The sequence below is a fragment of the Ranitomeya variabilis genome, chromosome 4, assembly GCF_051348905.1.
Source record: "Ranitomeya variabilis isolate aRanVar5 chromosome 4, aRanVar5.hap1, whole genome shotgun sequence".
In the NCBI taxonomy this organism is placed as follows: Eukaryota; Metazoa; Chordata; class Amphibia; order Anura; family Dendrobatidae; genus Ranitomeya; species Ranitomeya variabilis.
In genome coordinates this window covers 612,726,038-612,751,188 of record NC_135235.1, presented here as the reverse complement: position 1 = coordinate 612,751,188, position 25,151 = coordinate 612,726,038, and the positions used below count along the sequence as shown (strand labels likewise).

Genomic DNA, 25,151 nt, shown 5'->3' with positions numbered 1-25,151 from the left:
GGCTGTATATAGCTCTCTGTGGGCTGTGCTCTGTGCTGTATACTACTGTGTGCTCTGTGCTATATATAGTTCTCTGTGGGCTGTGCTCTGTGCTGTATACTGCTGTGGGCTGTATATAGCTCTCTGTGGGCTGTGCTCTGTGCTGTATACTACTGTGTGCTCTGTGCTATATATAGTTCTCTGTGGGCTGTGCTCTGTGCTGTATACTGCTGTGGGCTGTATATAGTTCTCTGTGGGCTGTGCTCTGTGCTGTATACTACTGTGGGCTGTATATAGTTCTCTGTGGGCTGTGCTCTGTGCTGTATACTGCTGTGGGCTGTATATAGCTCTCTGTGGGCTGTGCTCTGTGCTGTATACTACTGTGTGCTCTGTGCTATATATAGTTCTCTGTGGGCTGTGCTCTGTGCTGTATACTGCTGTGGGCTGTATATAGTTCTCTGTGGGCTGTGCTCTGTGCTGTATACTTCTGTGGGCTGTATATAGTTCTCTGTGGGCTGTGCTCTGTGCTGTATACTACTGTGGGCTGTATATAGCTCTCTGTGGGCTGTGCTCTGTGCTGTATACTACTGTGGGCTGTATATAGTTATCTGTGGGCTGTGCTCTGTGCTGTATGCTACTGTGGGCTGTATATAGTTCTCTGTGGGCTGTGCTCTGTGCTGTATATAGTTCTCTGTGGGCTGTGCTCTGCTGTATACTACTGTGGGCTGTATATAGTTATCTGTGGGCTGTGCTCTGTGCTGTATGCTACTGTGGGCTGTATATAGTTCTCTGTGGGCTGTGCTCTGTGCTGTATGCTACTGTGGGCTGTATATAGTTCTCTGTGGGCTGTGCTCTGTGCTGTATATAGTTCTCTGTGGGCTGTGCTCTGTGCTGTATACTACTGTGGGCTGTATATAGTTCTCTGTGGGCTGTGCTCTGTGCTGTATACTACTGTGTGCTGTATATAGTTCTCTGTGGGCTGTGCTGTATATAGTACTCTGTGGGCTGTGCTGTATATAGTACTCTGTGGGCTGTGCTGTATATAGTACTCTGTGGGCTGTGCTGTGTATAGTACTCTGTGGGCTGTGCTGTATATAGTACTCTGTGGGCTGTGCTGTATATAGTACTCTGTGGGCTGTGCTGTATATAGTACTCTCTGGGCTGTGCTGTATATAGTACTCTCTGGGCTGTGCTTTATATAGTACTCTGGGCTGTGCTGTATATAGTACTCTGGGCTGTGCTTTATATAGTTCTCTGTGGGCTGTGCTGTATATAGTTCTCTGTGGGCTGTGCTGTATATATTACTTTGTGGGCTGTGCTGTATATATTACTTTGTGGGCTGTGCTGTATATATTACTCTGTGGGCTGTGCTGTATACTACTGTGTGGACTGTGCTGTATACTTCTACGTGGGCTGTGCTGTATACTACTGTGTGGTCTGTGCTGTATACTACTGTGTGGTCTGTGCTGAATACTGCTGTGTGGGCTGTGTTATCTACTACGCGAGCTGTGCTATAGTATGCAGGCTGTGCTGTATACTATGCGGTTTGTGCTATATAATATGCGGGCTTTGCTATATACTATGGGGAGTATATTATATTCTATGGGGGAGGCCATGTTATGTACTATGTGGCTGTGTTATATACTATTGTGGGGGTATATTATATTCTATGGGGGAGGCTGCGTTATATACTATGGGGGGCTGCATTATATTCTATGGGGGGCTACATTATATATTATGGGGAGGTGGGCTGTATTATATTCTATGGGGGTTACATACTCTGGGGTGGCTGCATTATACTCTGTGGGGTGGCTGCATTATACTCTGGGGTGGCTGCATTATACTCTGGGGTGGCTGCATTATACTCTGGGGTGGCTGCATTATACTATATGTGGGCTGCATTATACTGTATCGAGGACTATGGGGAATACGTTATACTATATGAAGAACTATGGGGTGCATTATACTATGGGAAGTGAATTGTACTACATGGATGACTGTGGCGGTGCATTATACTATATGGAGCACTATGAGGATTGTATTATGCTATATGGAGGACTATGAGGATTGTATTATGCTATATGGAGGACTATGAGGAGTGTATTATACTATGTGGAGGACTGAGCAGTGTATTTTAATATATGGAGGACTATAGGGAGTGTATTATACTATATGGAGGACTATGGAGCACATTATAATATATGGAGGACTATGGGGTGTATTTTACTAAACAAGTAAAATGCTGCATATTCGGATTGTTTTTGCTGGAACAAAAAGCCTTGTTGTCAGCAGCACATTGCCAGTGTAAACTGTAGATGTGCTGCTGAAAACATGATACTGTATGGTGATCTATTAGTGATCGTTCTGTCTCATCATTATTCCTCAGCTGGTGGAAAGAGGCCGGGAAACAAGCGTTGAACAACTTCAGTATTGTCGATCAAACTCGTTTAGCGGCCTGAACTCAGCGCACGTAAATACAACAGGCTTCTGTGTGATGTGCAATATGTTAGCATTTGGGGACCCATTTTAAACTTTGCCTAGGGCCCCACTTTGCCTAAAACCGGCCCTGCCTACAAGTGTACAAAGATATTATACAGTCACCATGTGACAAGTGGGCCTGTGTAACTTCAAATGCCAGGGCTGAATTTTAGTCCCAGTCCGGCCCTGGTTGGCCCATTCCTCCATGCAGATCTCCTCTAGAGCAGTGATGTTTTTTGGCTTTTCGCTTGGCAACACAGACTTTCAACTCCCTCCAAAGATTTCTATAGGGTTGAGATCTGGAGACTGGCTAGGCCACTCCAGGACCTTGAAATGCTTCTTACGAAGCCACTCCTTCGTTGCCCTGGCGGTGTGCTTTGGATCATTGTCATGTTGAAAGACCCAGCCACGTTTCAACTTCAATGTCCTTGCTGATGGAAGGAGGTTTGCACTCAAAATCTCACGATACATGGCCCCATTCATTCTTTCATGTACCCGGACCAGTCGTCCTGGCCCCTTTGCAGAGAAACAGCCCCAAAGCATGATGTTTCCACCACCATGCTTTACAGTAGGTATGGTGTTTGATGGATGCAACTTAGTATTCTTTTTCCTCCAAACATGACAAGTTGTGTTTCTACCAAACAGTTCCAGTTTGGTTTCATCAGACCACAGGACATTCTCCCAAAACTCCTCTGGATCATTCAAATGCTCTCTAGCAAACTTCAGACGGGCCCGGACATGTACTGGCTTAAGCAGTGGGACACGTCTGGCACTGCAGGATCTGAATCCATGGTGGCGTAGTGTGTTACTTATGGTAGGCCTTGTTACATTGGTCCCAGCTCTCTGCAGTTCATTCACTAGGTCCCCCCGCGTGGTTCTGGGATTTTTGCTCACCGTTCTTGTGATCATTCTGACCCCACGGGGTGGGATTTTGCGTGGAGCCCCAAATCGAGGGAGATTATCAGTAGTCTTGTATGTCTTCCATTTTCTAATTATTGCTCCCACTGTTGATTTCTTCACTCCAAGCTGGTTGGCTATTGCAGATTCAGTCTTCCCAGCCTGGTGCAGGGCTACAATTTTGTTTCTGGTGTCCTTTGACAGCTCTTTGGTCTTCACCATAGTGGAGTTTGGAGTCAGACTGTTTGAGGGTGTGCACAGGTGTCTTTTTATACTGATAACAAGTTTAAACAGGTGCCATTACTACAGGTAATGAGGGGAGGAAAGAGGAGACTCTTAAAGAAGAAGTTACAGGTCTGTGAGAGCCAGAAATCTTGATTGTTTGTTTCTGACCAAATACTTATTTTCCACCATAAAATGCAAATAAAATGATAAAAAAAACAGACAATGTGATTTTCTGGATTTTTTTTTCTCAGTTTGTCTCCCATAGTTGAGGTCTACCTATGATGTAAATTACAGACGCCTCTCATCTTTTTAAGTGGTGGAACTTGCACTATTGCTGACTGACTAAATACTTTTTTGCCCCACTGTACGTCCCTGTTTTGAGCAAAGGTTTATAAGAGTCTAGGACACCTCTGAGATACAGTGATAGTGTTATATTGCAAATGTAGGAACTAATCTGCCCAGTAGAGATATGGGAGGAGTGCTGTGGAATAAGGTGTTTTGCATATGTAAATCAGTAGTCCCTCCTTTCACTACTGCAGGAGCGGTTCAGATGAACTACACAACTTTATACAAAGCTTTGGGAACTTCTAAACGAGCCGGTGGGATAGTTTACAAAAATACAGCCCTGTTAACATCGTTAGCAGACCCTAAGCACCCATAATAGCAATCTACAAATACAGACGAGTTTAACGTCTAAATAACATCACACAAAAAAAACACTGCGGAAATGTGTTACACTGAAGCCATAACAAATTATGCCCTGCTCTACATTTTATAGGGCAATTATACTATAACGACCCAACGAGATTACAAATTGTGTCAAGATTCGGCACACAATATACTTTACTGAATGCCAAAAAACACAAGAACTTAAAACCCCTCAGATCTGTTCCGGACTATATAAAAAATAATGGAGTAAAATGATCAGGACTTCCCGGGTTATTTAGTATACGCATAAAGCAAGATGGAAAATCCTAAATAAGCTCAACGGATCGGCAAATATTGAAACAGTCCAAAGATCAAAGTTTGTTACAGAAAACACTAAGCAAGCAAATAACTCCAGCAGAGAAAGAGGAGAAAACTGATGGAATTATTTATATGACTATTTTAGTCCAGAACGTCTGGGGCCTGGAGGTTATTCTACAAATTCACCACTATTTCCTGTATGGCTGAAAATCCCATATTACTTCAGAGAACATCGGATGTGTCCCCTTGTGGGACTGTCTGGAAGCCCTGTAAAGCTCTGTTCACATCTCATGCTGGATACCACATTTTTTTTATACATAGCATTTGTGGGAGTTTTTGCCCCACTGAATTCAATAAACATTTTTTTCAGGTTTTTTTTTAAATCCTGCAATACATGGAAAAAACCCAGCATCCCCCCCCCCCCCTTTTGCCACTCATGGTAGGTATTAAACATTGCATACCAAGAACACCCCACAAGATCTGCCATATACCAGTGATACCCCACAAGACCTGCTGAAACACCGGTAACATCTCACAGGACATGCCGTATCCTGGGAGCACCACACAAGTCCTACCGTATACCGGGAACACCACACAAGTCCTCCCATACAATGGGTACACCCCATAAGCCCTACCTCAAAATGGGATCACCTCATAAGACCTGCCGTATACCGGGGACACCCCACAAGACCTGCTGTATATCGGAAACACCCCACAAGACCTGCTGTATATGGGAACACTCAACAAGTCCTGCCATATAGCGAGAACAGCCCAGAAGACCTGCCGTATACCGGGGACACCCCACAAGACATGCCATATACTGGAAACACCCCACAACACCTGCCGCATACCGGGAACACCTCACAAGACCTGCTGTATATGGGAACACTCAACAAGTCCTGCCATATAGCGGGAACAGCCAAGAAGACCTGCCGCATACCGGGAACACCTCACAAGACCTGCTGTATATGGGAACACTCAACAAGTCCTGCCATATAGCGGGAACAGCCAAGAAGACCTGCCATATACTGGGAACACCCCACAAGACCTGCCTTATACTGAGAACACCCCACAAGACCTGCCTTATACTGAGAACTCCCCACAAGACTTGCCGTATACTGGGAACTGCCCACAAGACCTGTCATATACCGGGAACACCTCACAAAAATTGTCATATACCGGGGATATTTCACAAGACCTGTCATATACCGGGAACATCTCACCAGACCTGTAATATACCGGGAACACCTCACAAAACCTGTCATATACCAAGAACACCCCACAAGACCTGCCATATATCAGGAAAACCCCACACGACCTGTCATATGCCAAGAACACCCCACAAGACTTGCTGTTTTGGAAATGCCCAGCTGTCTTGTCATCATCACATTTTGAGCCTTGACAAAGTCGCTACATATATTTATAAATGTCCTTACATTTATCCATTTTTTCTGTTTCTAAAACATATATGTCAAAAACTGACTAAACATGTTCCCAATATATCCCACCTATGACAGGCACCATTGTCAAGAAACTCACATTACCCGTGGTTTTACTGCCATAGTTTATTGGTGTGTGTAATCTATACATATATTAATGTTATCTACTTGTACCGTATTATTGTGTGCGTCTGCCTAATGTTGTGTCACACTGACAACAGTAGGGTAACAGTATCTGCACCTATCTTCTGTGCTGCTCAGTGGCAAAGCCCGAGTGTGACAGACGTGCCAGCTGTAGAGCATGCCCGCCTGGCCGCGGACCCTCACAGGTGTCCTGGCAGTTGCCGGTGATGATTTAGCATCGTACTGTAAACCTTCCTGCAGTAAAACTGGCATTAGGAGCAATGGATGGAGGCCAAACCTCCACCTTAAATTTATAGGTCGATTCCGTTTCATAGCCCTGACATATAATCTAACTGTAGATAAAAAGCAGGATCAGAGTCTCCAGCGTTTTGCGAGCTGCGTCTTCCTTATATAGACAAGTCTGGAGAATTCTGCATCTTACTTTATAACGAATGGATCCTAGACGGTTTTAGCGAGGACAGACGGCAATGGATTTACCTCCAAACTGCTGGTGCAACACAGCTGGGAAGCGTTGGCTCCGCTCACTGCATAAATGGTCACAGGTGAATCATTTGAGAATCGGACTAAAACCAAATATGCCGCTGCCTGGAAGGCCATCTGTGGTGAGGCACTGGCGCCTGTCACCTCCGTGATGCAAGTAATCACACACGCTGGCTTGGTCCCTCTCTGCCTTGGTGTATAGGAAGGAACGTATACGGAATTGTAAAGCTTTCTTGTAGACTTAGACTGGAAAGCAGCGGCCTCCCAACCTGGTACTATAGAAATGACCAAGAAACCTTGAAGGGGGTGTCCTCGATTGTAAAATAATACTCTAGACATTGAAAGCAATAAAATAACAAAAAATCCCCTGCCATCTTCTGGTCTCTTTTGACCAATCATGCAGTGATGATGTGCCGCACATGACCACTGCGGACAATCATATTCATGTGACATGCACGATCACTGCTGAGGCCATTGATTGGCGGAACTGATTTCATGTACTGCACATCCTCACTGCAGGAAAAGTAAAGAAGCAACAATAGAGCGCTGGGGAGGTTTACCACGTGAGCAGAAGTTTTTTTTCTTCAATTTTACCACATTCAAGATATTTAAAAAAAGAAAGGAAAAAAAAGACTTTCATTTTTTTAAAAGGGGACATTCAAAAATTTGACTGCTTATTAATTTGATTGCTGTCGGTGAAGAAGAACATACTTGTTTACATCCAGAAAACCTGACCTGGTCCTGCTGACACATAAATAGGTGTGGGATGGGTGCAGTGTCCGACTGGGGTGCCAAGGGCCCACCAGTAACTAACTCCAGGGCCCCACTTTTCACCTAAATACCAATGTGACATTATCCTCAATCACAAATGTGTATAACAATGAACGGGGTAGATTCAAGTATATTGTGCCTAGTACTGCTCATATAAGAGAGTGATGGCCCACCGGAGGATTCTCCTGTTCTCTAGTGGGCCAGTCCAAGACTTGTCTACTAAAGTCTGTTTGTACCTTGTGAGATTTTCCTGATGCACATGACATTAGTCCAAGCCATCCATATTAATAGCACTGACCTCTTGACCACTTGCCACAATGAATCAGCGCAGGTAAAATGGAAAATGGTATTGCCATAATATTTCTAAAATGGAACTAATTTGATACAGTTTTGAGTCAATTTCAAGAAAATTCTGGGAAAGATGCAACTTTTCATCATTGTTTCATCCAAGCATAGGAACAAAATCGGTAATCCAAGTTTATGGGTCCTTGAAATAAATTGGACTGCACTAGGATGGCATCCGAGCATAGTCCGATTTTCACGCACTGTCAGAAGGGAGAAGGTGGACAAACTTTTTTTTTTGCTCCACATACTGATGTTTGAAAGGGGCTTAAAGGGGTTGTCCGGTCAAAACCAATAAGTCTGCAGTCACTCTGTGTAACTGCAGACTTAAGAATCCCCCCAGTGCACGCACTGTGTATTGCGAGGATTCGCCGGTTTCAGACCCTGAACCAAAGGGTATGTATGAGTTATACATTTCTCCCCGCCAGTGGGCGTGGCCTCACTCACTGGACATGCCCACTATATGTGATCCGATGTCTTATTCTAGAGAAATCCACAGTTAATAATAATTATACTCATTTTTATTTATATAGCTCCAACATATTCCGCAGCACTTTACAATTAGCGGGGACATGTACAGACAATAAATTCAGTACAAGTTAAGACAATTTAAACAGTGACATTAGGGGTGAGGTCCCTGCTCGCAAGCTTACAATCTACAAGGAAATGGGGGGACACAATAGGTGAAAAGTGATTGTTATTTCAGGTCTGACAATTATAATATATAGGGAATTTCATAAAAAGCTGCGTGATCCGGTCATCAGCCCGTGTGTTTAAGTGCAATAGTCAAGTATCAAGTGCAGTTATCATGTGCATGGAGGGTGTGGAGACAGATGAATAGTAGGGTGCAGATTCAGAATAATATTTGGAAGGAGGGAACAGGGCAGTTAGTTTACTGAGTAGTTGATGTGGTAGGCTTGTTTGAAGAGATGGGTTTTTAGAGTGCGCTTGAATAGGTCAGGGCTAGGTATCAGTCTGATCGTCTGGGGAAGTGCATTCCAGAGAGCTGGCGCAGCATGAGAGAAGTCTTGGAGACAGAAGTGCGAGATTCGGATTACGAGGTGAGAGAGGAGATATCAGGCGGTGCAAAACTGTGGAGAGCTTTGTGGGTGAGAGAGATGAGTTTATATTGGACCCTGTAGTGAATAGGTAGCCAGTGTAATGACTGGCACAAGATGGTGGCATCGGTGAAGCTGCTGGACAGAAATTTGACCCTGACTGCCGCATTCAAGATGGATTGAAGAGGAGAAAGTTCAGTAAGAAGGAGACCGATCAGAAGAGAGTTGCAGTAGTCCAGACGAGAATGAATAAGAGCGACAGTAAGAGTCTTAGCAGTTTCAAAGGTGAGAAAAGGTCGGATTCTGGAGATGTTTTTAAGATGCAGGTGAAAAGAGCGAGTGAGTGATTGGATATAGGGAGTAAAAGAAAGTTCGGTGTCAAATGTGACCCCAAGACAGCGGGCATGCTGCTTGGGGGTTATGGTTGAACCCTCCAACGTAATTGCGATGTAGGGTAGAGTGAGGTTAGTAGAAGGGAGAAACACAAGAAGTTCCATTTTGGAGAGATTTAGTTTCAGATAGAGGGAGGACATGATGTTAGAGACAGCAGACAGATAATCCTTGGTATTTTGAATTAGGGTAGGGGTGATGTCAGGAGAAGAAGTGTATAATTGGGTGTCGTCAGCATAGAGATAATACTGGAACCCAAATCTGCTGATTGTTTGTCCAATAGGGGCAGTGTATAGAGAGAAGAGGAGGGGGCCTAGGACTGAACCCTGCGGAACCCCGATTGTAAGGGGATGAGGAGAGGAAGAGGAGCCAGCAAAGGATACAGTGAAGGAGCGGTCAGAGAGGTAGGAGGAGAACCAGGAGAGGACTGTGTCCTTGAGGCCTATAGAGCGGAGCATAGTGAGGAGGAGCTGATGATCCACAGTGTCGAATGCTGTGGAGAGATCCAGGAGAATCAGCAGGGAGCAATGACCTTTGGATTTAGCTGTTATTAGATCATTAGAGACTTTAGTGAGGGCAGTTTCAGTGGAGTGTAAAGAGCGGAAACCAGAATGTAAGGGGTCGAGAAGAGAGTTATCCGAGAGATAGCGGATTAGGCAGGAGTGGACCAAGCGTTCCAGGAGTTTAGAGATGAAGGAAAGGTTAGAGACAGGTCTGTAGTTAGCAGTGCAGTTCTGGTCCAGGGATGGCTTTTTAAGTAAAGGGGTTATGATGGCATGTTTAAATGAGGAGGGAAAGATACCTGAAGAAAGAGAGAGGTTAAATATTTTAGTCAAGTGAGTGGTGACCACTGGTGAGAGAGACTGCAGGAGATGTGAAGGAATGGGGTCAATGTTGCATGTTGTAGGCCGAGCAGAAGCCAGGAGCTTGGAAACTTCTTCTTCTGAAACAGGCTCAAAGATGTCTAGTGAGCTTGAGGTGTGGAAGGGAAGGGGATCCAGGCACTGAGGAGATTGGTCTGAGATATCCTGATGGATGTGGTTGATTTTTTCTAGGAAATAAGTGGTCAGATCCTCACCGCTGAGGTTGGTGATGGGGGCCTGTACTTTAGGTTTTAGGAGGGAGTTTAAAGTTTCAGTTTTCTTAATATGCAAATTAGTTGTAGTTGTTAAAATATATGGGCCGGACATAGATCTCCTGGAGACTCTACCTCCAGAGTTTATTTTAAATGAAAGGGGTTGATACCAGTGTGAGACATGTAGATCCGGAGAGCAGACTGTCAGTCATTACATGTCTCAGACAGGTAACACTTCCTTTCATTTGATTCTCAGGGAGATCTATGTCCGGACCATAGATCTTAACAGCTCATTTACATATTAATAAAAAAGGGAATTTCTCTGGAATAAGTCATCGGATGGCACATATCAAGGTATCATATTATTCATCTTTCTATGACCTACATGCCCATATAGGTGGCTTAGGAGGGTTCATCCTAATAACAGATTCTCTATATAACAGATAAACACTTGGATGGCATCCACATACTGTCCTTTTTTCCACGCACTTATTGATTTGAATGGGCGAGTTAGATCTGTGACTTGGATCAAATGGGAACTCGGTACCCAAAAATCACAAACATGATAGGAGTCTTACAAACTATAATGAGTATGTATTCTATCCATCAAAAATGCAGATAGCATGCAAGAGTACGTGAAAAATTGAATGAGGTCTAAAGCTCAAGATGATTGGGCTGGAACATAGTAGCAAACGTTCAGCTGTAAGAAGGATTATGTCTGATGCCACCATTGCTCCAAGCACACTAACGTACATCATATGAGCATTTATAAAGTAGCAAAAAGGATCCCTAAGGGCAACTGCCTCCACTATTATCAATACACTAACCACAGAATATGCATTGACAATAGTTATTGTCCCGGTGGAGCAAACTTTCACCATTTTCCTATGGTTTGGCTGAAAATTGAATTATTGGGCCACATGGACCCACAAACTATCGCACACTGACCTATAGGGAATCCGAATTTCTACTTTCATAAATGGCCTCCTTTGCTGAAAAATCAAACGCCTTTTGTTTGCAGAATGCATAAGATTTTACCAACCCCGACAGAAGGAGGATGCTGTGATGTGAAGCCAAGAGTGGAATGGCAGCAGCCCATCAGGGATGGGATCACATGTTTGTGATTATCCTACAGCCAGACTCCTCCACAAGGTAAGATTTATTGGCCGGCATGTTCCTTTACTGTTTGCTGCTGGGTAAACCAGACTGCACACAGGTGGCATTTAAGAGGATCCTCAATCATGTCCAGCAATTATTTGCTTCTGTCCCTAATATCTGGCAAGCGATTGCCCACATGGGTAATAGGCTATAGCATAACATATTCAAAAGCTTCAAAGGAGTGGTCTTTGCTTCCTAGAAACAGCGCCACTCTTGTCCAAGAGGACATTTTTGGTACTGCAGTATTGAAATGAATGAGACTGAGCTGCAATAACAGGCAAAGTCACAGGACAAGGGTAGCGCTGATTTTGGAAAAGAAGTTGACTTTTTAAAAAAAAATCTTGTATGAACCCCTATAAAACTGAAAGAAGATTAGATCCCACCCTGTCAGTTCAAGAAAACATCTGCTAAACTCTTTGTAATCCTACAGGATAAAAAACGATCCCATGCATTGAGCCATAAAACACAGATCCATATGGCCAGTTTCACACATACGTCATTGATGGTCCTGGTCCGAGTATGTAATGTAATGTCCGCTCCTGACCTGAACTTATCAGCCTCATAGGCATTTATGAGGTTAAGTTCAGGTCAAGAGACCAACAGTGGGTCTGGACATTGACCATAAATGTCGATCCTTCACTTTTATCCTATACACCCTTAAAATGCCAGCAGAAGGAGTTGTGCAGGATTAAACAAAAAACATGGTTGATTTCTTCAAAAAAGAGCACCACTCCTGCCCACAGATTGTGTCTGGTACTGCAGCTCAGCGTCACTGAAGTGAATAGGGTGGATCTACAATACTCCAAATACTCCTGTACCCATGAGAGGAGTTGCATTTGATAGAATGTAGCTATATTTTACAAATCCTTTAAAGGGAATCTGTCATCAGGTTTTCTGAGAGCAGCATAATATAGGGCAAGAAAGCATGATTCCAGGGATGTGTCACTTACTGGGCTGCTTGGTGCAGTTTTGATAGAATCCCTGTTTTATCTGATGTAGATGTAGAAAAGCTAAGACTTCTGGGCTGTGTATAACCCAGCCCACATCTTTGATTGGCAGGTTCCTGTGTGGATTGTCAGCAAGCTACCAATCAGTGGCAGGGGCGGGATTACACAGATTAGCCTGACTGCTGTGCACATGACACCTAGTCAGGCAGTGATAATCTCCTGCTGATAAAACACTGATTGTACTAAAACTACAACACACAGCCTAATAAGTGGCACATTGCTGGAATCAGGCTTTCTTAACCTACATTATGCTGCCGACTAATTCTCTTTAACCGCCATAATTAATAAAAAGGTCTATATGTTGGCCACCAACATTAGTCATAAGTAGCAAAATACATGAGGGTCTCCTACGTAAATCCACAGACATCCTAATGACAAACTCAGCTCTGCTACATCTTTCCATAACCAGGAACAATGTAAATGAAGACAGCGCCTCAAAGAGCTTTCAGATTCTCCTTTATGTACGGTAATAAACATGGAGCGGTGCCAAGCATCAATATATATCCGCACGTCATGAGCGCGGAGCTCTCCATTTATAACCGTGCGCCTTATAGAAGGTGACAGAGACATATTAATACAGAAGCTACCTTGTAAAGCATCGTTGTAACATTGCATATAGCCGCAATGTGAGATCCGCCGCTACTTTGTTTTTTTTATTTGATTTAAAATAAAAAAAAGAATCAATTACAAAAAAAACCCCCTTTCCATCATGTCCTTGTGAAATGGAGTGCACGATACACAAATGCGCGGCATAACTCACCGCCGGTGGATGCACAATGCCCTCAATGAGCGGCGCATTAACAGACGGAGGAGCTAAAGCACGCTGCAGAGAATCAAAGCCTCCCAAATTCTATAGATTACTAGCACTATTCACAGACTGCCAGGGATTATCTTCCTTTTGTACTGGCCACATTTGTAAGATCACGTGATCAGACGAACCTAATGCTCGGACCACCACAACAACTCTTTTCTTGGAGGATTGCTAGGCAAATGCTCATTGCATGGTGACCAGTGAAATCGATGGGTGTCCATGTAATGCATGGAGCGGAGTGAGAGCTATCCATTGCAGAAACTTTTTCCTTTATGCCAGGATCAAACGAATGTATGAAAAGTCGTCAGAAAAATCAGATGACTTTTATTCCATCTGTATTCCATCCGTATTTTACAACCTTACGACATCCATACTAGACCAAATCGGGTTTCCTAAGTTAATAATTGCAAAATATCTGTAAAAAATCGGATGCGATATGGATGATCCATATGAGATCTGATTTTTTTTGTGTATCCATAGACTTGAAATCTGGAAGAACCAAAGGTATACTGTGATTTTTTTTCTTACGGATTCTTGGTATGTCTGAACAGCTGTATATGAATTACATTGGTCCGAGTGCTGTCAGATTTTTACGGACATCATAAGCCTGTATAATACGCTTGTACGGAGTATTCTCAAGTCTGAAAGCTGTCATCCATCCGTGGGATACTTGATAACTTCCTGATCGCTGTGGGTCCAACCTCTGGATCACCCATGGATCCTAAGATGGTGGTCAATGATGCGCACTGCAGCTCTATTTATTTTAAAGGGAGTATCGAAGATAAACTGAGTGCTGCAGATCAACCAAGCGCAGTGCTTATCCATCTCTGCCAGTCCCATTAAAAATGAACGGGGTGGCAGTTTGTATGATAATCCTCCACTTCATTGTGCCAGGGCCCCAGTTCTCGGGATTGGTAGCGGTCCCAGGGATCGGAGAAAGGGATAACTTTTCAAACATGAGAATATCCCTTTAAGGACAGTTTTAAGCAGCCACAAAAGTATATTCACACGGATCAGAAATGTTGCCAGATATTTCCATAGGGTGCCATTCAAGGTGTGTCCCTACAGCCTTCACTGGACCCGTATGTGTCACTTTCCTTTCATAAGGCCAACGCAAAAAACAATTTTGTGCTGTACCTTCACGGAACAAAAGGCTGGCAATATAGTGTGGCACTTTGGATCCTTCCTTCGGAGAAATACATCAGAAGCATATACCTTCATGGAAGGTTTGAACTCTTTTCTCAGGAAGGGATTACCTCTGTTACCTCCATATAAACTAATAGGGCATTTAGTACGAAATGTCCCTCTTAACTCAACGGGGGCTTCTATACGTATTATTTGTTGGAAGATCCATCCAAAACCATAGATAGGAAAATTGGCAGACCTTGTAATCTTGAATCTTTGCTGAATTTCAGAGGGCATGTGTGTTCCCACCCCTTTGGCACTTCAGAGAGGTTTCTGTAACTGAAAATTTTCTAAGTAAATGGCCATTCACATCAATGGACATCTGTATTTAACACTGTCCATATGTGAAGTCTCAGAAGGGTTGAAGCCTGCTTTCAATCTTGCAATCAACGGTAGTCCAAGATAAGACTTCACAAGATTAATCTTATGATTTTGGCTTAATTTCCCAAATGCATAATGGCATTCAGAAGGCTTTTATCGTGCAAAGACCCCTAAATATGTCCATTATAAGTCATACCAACATTCTTGAAAGCAAAAGATGGAAAGTTATGGAGGGCTTTCAATTTTTCCATTAGTGAAGGCCATGCATGATTGAAAAGATCACTGATCACATTAGGATCAGTCTCTTGTAATATTATCTTATTCTGGAAACGTGAGAAGACTCCACTTATTGTCAAAGACAAAGGAGTTCAAAAAAATTGAGGGAAAAAAAGAAAACTGATGATCAAGAGTAAGATATACAGTATGGACCACCAGAAAAACCATAGACAATCAGAAGATAAGAAGACCCAAAAGAAGATGGGACATTCTGGTCATAATATGGAAAGGGTTGGAGACCTTGAGGGCCCCAAACAATATTACCTATGGTGGTGATAATGATGATGTTGGTTTTCTAAATCTTATAAGTCAACAAGTTTAGCAAAGAGAAACCACCAACCTAAAGATGACGTGGTATTGTTAATTACTTATATCCAATGTTATTAACACTAGTGAGGTGGAACATGAACATTTCTGAGCCAAGGTCCCTCAGCCAACATTCCGTCACCCCAGACAAGACATTTTACTTGGATAAAAATAGACCAAACACAGTCTGTACACCCCTCGGGGCACAGAAGAAATGAGAAAATCTGCAGACACAGCAAAAGAATAGACTGCTAGTGAAATAATACAGATCAGAGACTCGTTCTCCAGTCAATGAGATGTCCATGATGACATAGTACAACCAAAAAACTGAATGGAGACTGGTGCCTGCTCACTGTTCATGGAACTCAGCATTCTTAGAGTAGGATCTTCTCCTGAAATGCTATAAACGTATTCATGTATACCAGTGGTCTCCAACCTGTAGCTCTCCAACTGTCTGGACATGCTAATATCTGTAGCTCTCCAACAGCAAGAGGCCACTATTACATACCATTCATTATTATTTAACCTTTTACATGCTAAAAGCATTTATGCAGTGCCATTCTCAGCCAACCATAGTGCCTCATAATGGTTGTCAAGCACTATTAACCCCTAAACTGACACTACTTGACCTTAGTCTTAAAGGTGACTTACACTTAAAGTCCCCCCCCCCAGAATTAACACTAATCACCTATCCATAGGATACCCCCACCAATTATGAAAATAGTGCTGCCCCATTCAAAGTTTATAGAGCTTTACTTGGCTATCACTGTCAGTCTCATAGTGGCAATGGCCCTGCATAACCACTGCTACCTTCAAAAGGGGGACATGACACCCCCATTTTTATGATAGGTAATAGTCCCAGCAGACCACCAGAGATCGGGCTCTTCTCACCTATCTTAAAGCCTCATTTAGATGTCTGCGTATCACAATCCGAGTATGGACCGTGATACACAGACTGGCCATGGGACTCTTGACCCTAAGTTGACAAGCCCGGCATGTGCCTATGAGGCTGTTTAGTTTGGGTCAGGAGACCCGTGGCCAGTCCATGAATCATAGTCTGTCCTCGCTCGGACCGTAATACATGGATGTCTGAATGAGGCTAACAGCATCAATTCTGGAAGAATCTCTCTAAAATTTCAATATTTTGATATAACTTAATTAATCCTAAAACCTTCATAGCGTGTTACTGGGGTCCGGGAAGCTAAGATTTTAAGAGTTGTTTGTAGAGTTAATTATGTCCCTTTGATGTGGTGGGAACCCTATGATCACCAATGTTTTCTATTATTCCCTAGAAATTGAAGGATTAACAGTTAATGTTAATTCAAGGTATGGAATAAACATCATCATTGACCACCAGCAGTCAACTAAACATCTCCTCATATGACAGCTTCCAGGACCCCTCTGTTTGTGACATAGGTAAAGAGGTTTTTTAAGGGTTAATTGCAGTTGCACCTAAAAATAGGGTTTCCAGTGTGGTTATGCTGGATAGCACTCTGGTCACCAGCCCTGGGGCTATGAACTTCATCTGTAGTCCCCATCTTCATGGCTAGAGCAGGAGAAAACGCTGGATACTGTATGAAGTATGTTCAGAATACCAATGACCTGCCGAGAGGGATACTGAGATACGACTTAGCAACTGATGGAGTTTGTCACCTTGGCCATTATTTTTCCAGCAGAGCCAAATAGTACATGCACTTTCTAAACCATAAGCAACAATTGCAAACAAAGCCAATTGACACAAAACTTCAATTTTGTTCAATATTTTGCCAGAATGAGAAAGGGTTACACTGTTGCACCAGCGATTCCATGCATGGAGCTCCTGTGTGCACCTGCTCCATAGTCTGAAGAGAATGATGTGTAACACATGGGTAGCATGCAAGAGCCTCTCAATCAGCCCTGGCATCAAAGCCAACCTCATAGTACCAACCTTGAGCCCAGGCTGGGCACAGCACCCCCAGACTTGCCATCCATATCCAGATCTGCAAGTAGGCTCCAGACATTCCTACTGTTATAATCCTGAGTATGGGATCCCAGGGAAAGGGAGGGAAAGGTGAATAAACTGGGGGGAATGGGGGGTCTTGCACTTTGAGGGGATGCCAGCTACTCCCCAAAATCCCAAGCTGTTTCCACAACACAGGGCTGATGATGGGAATTGGTGCCCAAGAAGAGTAAGCTCCTGCAGGGTTTGTGGGTATAATCTGATCCCCAGATCAGTGAAGTTTGATGCACACAGTCCTCTTGTAAGCCCTATAGCCTGCAGGGGAGAAAGTTTATGTGCCCTGCTCCCCAGGATGGGCAGTGCATTGGGCTGCTAAAGTTTTCCTATTGGATCCTGGCAGTATTCTGGCAGCTTGTGAGAAGTGCCCTCTGCTTTTTCTTCTTCTTCTTCTGCACTTGCTTGATTCTTGACTGCTCTTAGCTTGCCTGCTGCTCCATGGATGGTGAGCAGGGGAATGCTGCTGCTGCTGCTGCTACTGAAACCCACAGACCTGGTATAAGGAGGAGGGAGAGGGAATGACACAGGAGGAGGGATGTGCAGTGTGCAATAGGGAGGATTGCCACCTAGTGGCCCCTCTAGGGTAATGCACCAGTCATTTCCACATCCAAAGCCATGCCATTTCCGCAGAGTGAGGGAGACATATGCACAACATATGAGGGTTTATTCCTTCTGGGGCCATCATAAAACATGGCAGGCATTTCTGAAAGGGTAGAGAGAGGGGCAAATGAGGATCTTTCAAGAAAAATGATGCCCCCCTATTTACTAGGGCAGATGAGGAAAGCTTGTAGCAAGCAAAGTCCAGGTTTTATTTGTATTTTCTTGTAGGAAAATTAAAAAAGGGTGGCTGTACATGTTAAGCAACTATGGTTGCAATAGACAACTATCTAAACTATGGGTATAGAAGAAAACAAATGCAGATGCAGCGGAGGTGACTTAACCCTTTGTGGTTAAAGAGTCCTGATCACTTAGAGGAGCTGTCAAAACAGCGCCACTCTTGGCCATAGGCTGCATCTGATATTGCAGTTCATCCAAATTCAACAGCCCATAATGCAATATTAGACTTCACCCTGGACTAGAACAGTGGTGAGACTATAAGAAGTCGCTCCTTTGCGTTAATATTTTGGAAGCCTTTTTATCACTTGGATATGCCAGGAATTGGTCTCATGATCAAAAGTCCAAGCATATTGTGCCTAAATAATACCACAATACAGTGCCAAATAGTAGTACCATACAATGTCCTTGCCTTTGAAAACTGAGGGTTATCTCATTATGTTCCTTTTACTTTGGTGTCTGTGTTTGTTTAAATGTTTTACACCATCCTTTGCTGGCCTTAGAAAAATGTCAAATTAAAAATTACTCTGCGATATTTGGTTAAACAATTTATTTACTCACCCCTAATGTGATGGCTGAGGCTGTTTTTCTTTGGTGAGATGTGTGATAGTAGGTAGCATTAATATTGCTAGTCAGAACTGCTTTTCCATGTTTGTGCTTGTCTGTCTGGAGCGCAGACGACTCTTTACGATGATAAGCTTTCTAAAGAACTGTGCACAGCAGTAAGTTGTGCCAAACACAAATATATCTTTCACTCCATATCTCCTAAAAGTGGGAAAAGGATCACTGCTTACATAATATTTATAGAACTCAAGCCATGGGAGGTCTTCAGTATACATTACATAGAAGACACAAAGATTGCTATATATACATCACATAGGAGAAACAGAGACTGCTCCATATACATCACATAGGTTACATCAAAACTGCTGTATACATATCCATCACATAGGGTACACTGAGACTACTGTATATATATCACATAGGATACACCGAGACTGTACTGTATATACATCACATAGGAGACACTGAGACTACTGTATATACATCGCATAGGAGACATCGATTCTACTGTACATACATCACATAGATACAATGAGACCATTAGAAGGTATAGACTCTGATCTATACTAAGAACTATAGCTACCCTAGGGAAACTGATTAACCTGGGATGGGTATAATAATGAATTGTAATTTCCTGAAAGGGTAGAACTCCACTGAATATGACCCCTCACTAACAGGTCATAAAACTTAATCTTTATTAATTTTATGTTAAAATATATGTATTAGATAGGGTATGAATAAATACCCCTAGGATAGGGGCATATACCAGGATGGGGGCATATACCAGAATGGGGTGCATATACCAGAATGGGGGACACATACCAGAATGGGGGACATATACCAGGATAGGGTGCATATACCAGAATGGGGGACATATACCAAGGTGGGAGAACATATACCAGGTTGGGGGTTATTTACCAGGACGGGAACCTTTACTAGGATGGGTGAACATATACCAGGATGGGGGAATATATACCAGGATAAGGGACATATACTAGGATGGGACAATTACCAGGATGCAGGATATGTCAGGATGGGGAATATATACTAGGATGGGGTGCATATACCAGGATGAGGTGCATATACCAGCATGGCGAGCATATACCAGGATAGGGGACATATACCAGGATGGGGGATTATATACCAGGATGAGGGACATATACTAGTATGGGGACATATAACATGATCGGGACAATTGCCAGGATGGGGTACATATACTTGGATGGGGTGCATAAACCAGGATGGGGAGCACATAACAGGATAGGGGACTTATACCAGGATGGAGGGACATATACCAGGGTGGGGTGCATATACCAGGATGAGGAGCATATACCAGGATGGGGGACATATACCATGATGGAGGGACGTATACCAGGATGAGGTGCATATTTTAAGATGGGGTGCATATACCAGGATGGGGTGCATATACCAGAAAGGTGGGACATATACCTGGATGGAATTACTCATAACAGGATGGGGTGCATGTACCCGGATGAGGAGCATATACCAGGATTGGTTGACCTATGCCAGGATGGGGGACATGTACCAGGATCAAGGGACCTACATCAGGATGAGGGACATTTACCAGGATGGGAGACATATACCAGGATGAGGAACATATACCAGGGTGAGGAATGTCAATGATCACAGCCAGGGGGGTCGTATCTTAACCCACCCGCTGTTATCTTTGAAGCGAACAGCTCTCTGCTGTCCCCTATTGTCCGGAAAATTACGCAACTAACTGGTAATTAAAGAAGTAGACCACAGGCTATTTCCACTAATAGCCAAGTTATTGGGAAACTAACAGTGAGCTTATGTTATATCCACCTCCGATTCTAGTTCAGGGAATATACAGCTCTGGCAAAAATTAAGAGACCACCACATCAAAACCCTGTCATGGGCAGCCCAATCTCCAGACCTGAACCCCATTGAAAACCTCTGGAATGTAATCAAGAGGATGATGGATAGTCACAAGCCATCAAACAAAGAACTGCTTAAATTTTTGCGCCGGAAGCAGTGTGAAAGACAGGGGGAAAGCATGCCAAGACGCATGAAAGCTGTGATTAAAAATCATGGTTATTCCACAAAATATTGATTTCTGAACTCTTCCTGAGTTAAAACATTAGTTTTCTTGTTTCTAAATGACTATGAACTTGTTTTCTTTGCATTATTTGAGGTCTGAAAGCACTGTTTTTTTTATTTTGACCATTTTTCTTTGTCACAAAAAAATGCAAAATTTATTGCTTGGAAACTCGGAGACATGTTGTCAGAAGTTTGTAGAATAAAAGAACAATTTACATTTTACTTAAAAACATACCTATAAAAAGAAAAATCAGACAAACTGAACATTTTGCAGTGGTCTCTTAATTTTTACCAGAGCTGTATGTATAGATCCACGATACAGTCATTGTGAACTCCACAATAACCCAAGATTACTCGCTGCCATCACCAGTCGTTTTTTTATACAGGCGGACTAGAAATCTTGTTCTGGTTCTGGTAGAGTATGGCTTCGGGGTGCGGGTTACAGAATAAAAAGAACAGAACTATTACATTTTATATGTAATCCAAAATAATAGGTAGTCTTTCTAAAAGAAAAATACAAAAGATTTTACAAAGAACAAAACAATACAGTATATACAATTACAGAAAATAAAAGAGATTAACAAAAGAACTTACTACACCGATCACAGAGATAATTCAGTTTATCGAAGGAGAGCAGTTCGATTGGAGATCTTCAGTGAATGAGATTCATGCATACATCGATTTGTACCTCTCTACAGGAACACAAATCATAATTTGTCTGGACCCTTTATCAGCACATGAGTTACACACACACAACCCCTTGATGACCTCACGTGGGCTGGGTTGTGGATTGTTCTCAGCCCTTCAGGATTTTATGAATTTCCCGACATGTGCGATATTTTCACTCCTGATGATCACAGAAGTTCAAGATTGTATTTTTTATCGGGATTTTACCATTACCGAGAGAGCAAACACGACATAGCTGTTATCAGCTATCTGCCGACTATTGATTTGTGGCTTATAGGCATGACTTATATTTATGAGAAAACAGGCATCTTCTTACCTGATTCGTCCTGAAGCTGAAAATGTTTATCCTGTCACTATCGGATCTATACAAGCTCCAATATTCATAATTTACTTTTGGAGACAAGAGCTCCTTCCACTTCTTGATCTATGTGTAAAGACATGTACCTTTGTTATCCAACCCTCTGAAAAGACCTTTCCTGCCTTATTTTCCTGTCCAATCTATATACCTTTCTCTATACACAATAGACATCATCGTTGGCACATGCCCCCCTCACTAGTGGCTTCAGAGATTTTAATATTTGCTATGACAGGGGACATATACCGGGATGGGGTGATATACAAGGATGGGGGACATTTACCAGGATGGAGACATGTACTAGAATGGAGGACATGTACCAGGATGAGGGACATATACCAGGATGGTGGACATATACCAGGATGGGGGACATGTACCAGGATGGGGGACATGTACCAGGAACATGTACCAGGATGAGGAGCATATACCAGGATAGGAGAACATCTACCAGGATGGGAAACATATATACCAGGATGGAGGGACATATATACCAGGATGGAGGGACATATATACCCGGATGTCGCTAGGTCTGGTCTTCTAAATTCTATAATAATTTTGAGGATCTGTATTTTTCAGAACTCTGGTCAGGGATCTATTTTAGTTCAGGGGTTGCTGGCTGGCTTAGGGTCTATATACAGTAAGTTAGGGGATTTAACTGTCTGGTCTGCTGTCTCTATTTTTGGGGGTTTATGGTCACAAAAACCACCGCTGTCTGACATTATAGAGGTAATTTCTATAAACCATCAACGCCTGGAGGAGTCGAGACATGTTTGTAATACCCAGATGGCCATACATCTGAATTTCAGCCATGATATTCTACTTTTTGACTTCCACCAGTAGATTTTATATATTTTTTTACAACCCTCTGATAATGCTGGAAAATTTAATTATCCATAATCTCTTAGGTCTCCTTGATTCCAAATTAAGGTAATTTAGTCAAGACTGAGAACAGAAAAAACCTGAGTCTCGTATATAAAGCTTTTGCCATCTTTTCTATTCTACAAAATGGAAAATGTTGCACATTGTTTGTGGAGCATACATAGGAGCCAAATTTCCTCACACATAAAGAGATGCACGGCAGATAAATGGCCATTTTTACTTACGTAAAATGTTGTTAAGAAAAAATCTTCATTTTTCCCTGTTGCAGAATTTATTATATTTTCAATATGCCGTCACCTTAAATGCTATTTGAGATTTTCCATGAAGGCACATAGTAACACACTGTACAGTGCTGACAGACCGGACTCCATCCATGAGGCCTACATCAGGCTGGAAAACCAACACAGATAGAAAATGGAGGCGCTACCATAGCAACCAATAAGATTCGAGCTGACATTTTTCTAAGGATGGTTAGAAAATGAAAGCGGTGATTTGGTTGGTTTATTTCTCACTGCATTAATTGCTCCATCTGCTGATAACATGTGGTACTGCAGCTGATGGCCAGAAGAATGAAAAAGGTTTGTTTTATTTCTTTGTACCTTCATCAGGATTTGAAAAGCGAGTGTCCCAACATTCTGGTGTCAGGATATGCACATAATAATCTCACTAAAGAGAGCAAATGTGTCTGAATCTGTGTCTGGCAGTATTATGGGGTAACCTGTATCTGGCAGCGTGGGGGGATCCTTTAATAGTGTTATTGGGGTATCTGCGGTTGGAAACAACCATTAACTGACAATGTTATGGGGAATCTGTGGCTGGAAACCTTTGAATGGTGGTGTTATGGGGCAATTTGTGGCTGAGAGCGTTATGGGGGATCCTTTGGCAGTGTTATGGGGGATACCTTGATTGGCAGTGTTATGGAGGATATTTTGGCAGTGTTATGGGGAATACTTTGATTGGCAGTGTTATGGGGGATACTTTGATACTTTGGCGGTGTTATGGGGGATAGCTTGATTGGCATTGTTATGGGGGTGCATTGGCGGTGTTATGGGGTACTTTGGCATTGTTATGGGGATGCATTGGCGGTGTTATGGGGATACTTTCATACTTTGGCGGTGTTATGGGGGTACTTTGGCATTGTTATGAGGGATACATTGGTGGTGTTATGGGGATACTTTGATTGGCTTTATGTGGATACTTTGGCTTTGTTATGGGGATACATTGCCAGTGTTATGGGGGATACTGTAATTGGCATTGTTCTGGGGGATACTTTGATTGCATTGTTATGGGGATACATTGGTGATGTTATGGGGATACTTTGAGTGGCAGTGTTATGGGGGATAATTTGATTGGTGGTGTTATGGGGCAACTTATGGGTGTCAGTTTTATGGAGAACCAGTGACTGAAAATGTGATCCTTTGATTAGCAGTGTTATAAAGGGTACTTGTCGCTGGCATTGTTATAAGGAAATTTGTGTCTGACAGTGTTATAGGGGAAATATATGATTGGTGGGATTATGGGCGTACTTTTGTCTAGCAGTATTTTGGAGGAACTTATGTTTGAGATTGTTATTAAATTATCTGTGGCTAGCGCTAGCGGTACAATGGGGGAACCTATAGTTGGCATTGTAATAGGGGAACCATTGACTAGGGGATCATTTGATTGGCAGGGTTATGGAAAAACTCATGAGTGATAGTATTATGGGGGAAACTGTGTACGACAAGCTAGCAGTGTTATGGGGGATCCTTTCATTGGCAGTGTTATAGAAGAACCAATTACTTTGATTGGCAGTGTAATGGAGAAACATTTGATTGGCAGTGCTATGGTCCCCTTTTGTCAGTGTTATGGGGAAACCTTTGATTAGCAGTTTTACTAGGGACTTAATGATTAACGATCTTATAGGTGTTGCTTATGATGGCATCTATGGCTGTCAGTCTTGTAAATGCATCTAGGATTTAACATGTTGCAATGGCAACTATTGCTGGCAATGTTATGGGGAGTCTTTGATTGACAATGTTGTATGGAACTTGTGTTTGGCAGTCTTATGGCTGGAAAATTGTTATGGGAACATCTGTGCCTGCACTTGTAGGAGTATATGTAGTGCTGGCAGAGCTATATGGGCATTTATATGGTAATAATAAATAATTTTATTTTTAAACGGGCCAACATATTCAGAATTATTTTTAGAGGAGTACGTACAAACAAAATTAGATATTACAAAATAGTACATAATCCCAAAAAATCACACAAAGGAGTGAGGGCCGTGCTTGCAAGACCTTCCAAGAAAATAGGGGTAACACACAAGATGAAAAGCACTTGTCATGGATGACCTAGCCATCATTATGATACAGTGCTTTGTGAAAGTATTCGGCCCCCTGGAACTTTACAACCTTTTCCCACATATCATGCTTCAAACATAAAGATACCAAATGTAAATTTTTGGTGA

The 25,151-nt window shown here is 42.7% G+C and overlaps 1 protein-coding gene and 1 long non-coding RNA gene across 5 annotated transcripts in view; both read right to left on the bottom strand.

The window, feature by feature from the left end:
- Positions 1-17,804, bottom strand: part of SDK2 (sidekick cell adhesion molecule 2) — an 826,128-nt gene extending 808,324 nt beyond the window's left edge. For all 4 annotated transcript variants that reach the window (XM_077253403.1, XM_077253405.1, XM_077253404.1 and 1 more), the window contains exon 1: positions 17,236-17,804. In XM_077253403.1, the coding sequence (XP_077109518.1) occupies positions 17,236-17,308 (73 nt within the window). In that variant the 5' untranslated portion in view covers positions 17,309-17,804. The remainder of the gene's footprint in view (positions 1-17,235) is intronic.
- A 903-nt stretch (positions 17,805-18,707) lies between these two features.
- Positions 18,708-23,362, bottom strand: LOC143769248 (uncharacterized). Its single transcript, XR_013214297.1, has 3 exons — positions 22,930-23,362; positions 21,788-21,895; positions 18,708-18,903 (listed from the first exon to the last, which is right to left on the bottom strand). It is a non-coding gene; the product is annotated as an uncharacterized LOC143769248 (long non-coding RNA).
- Positions 23,363-25,151: the final 1,789 nt, after the last annotated feature.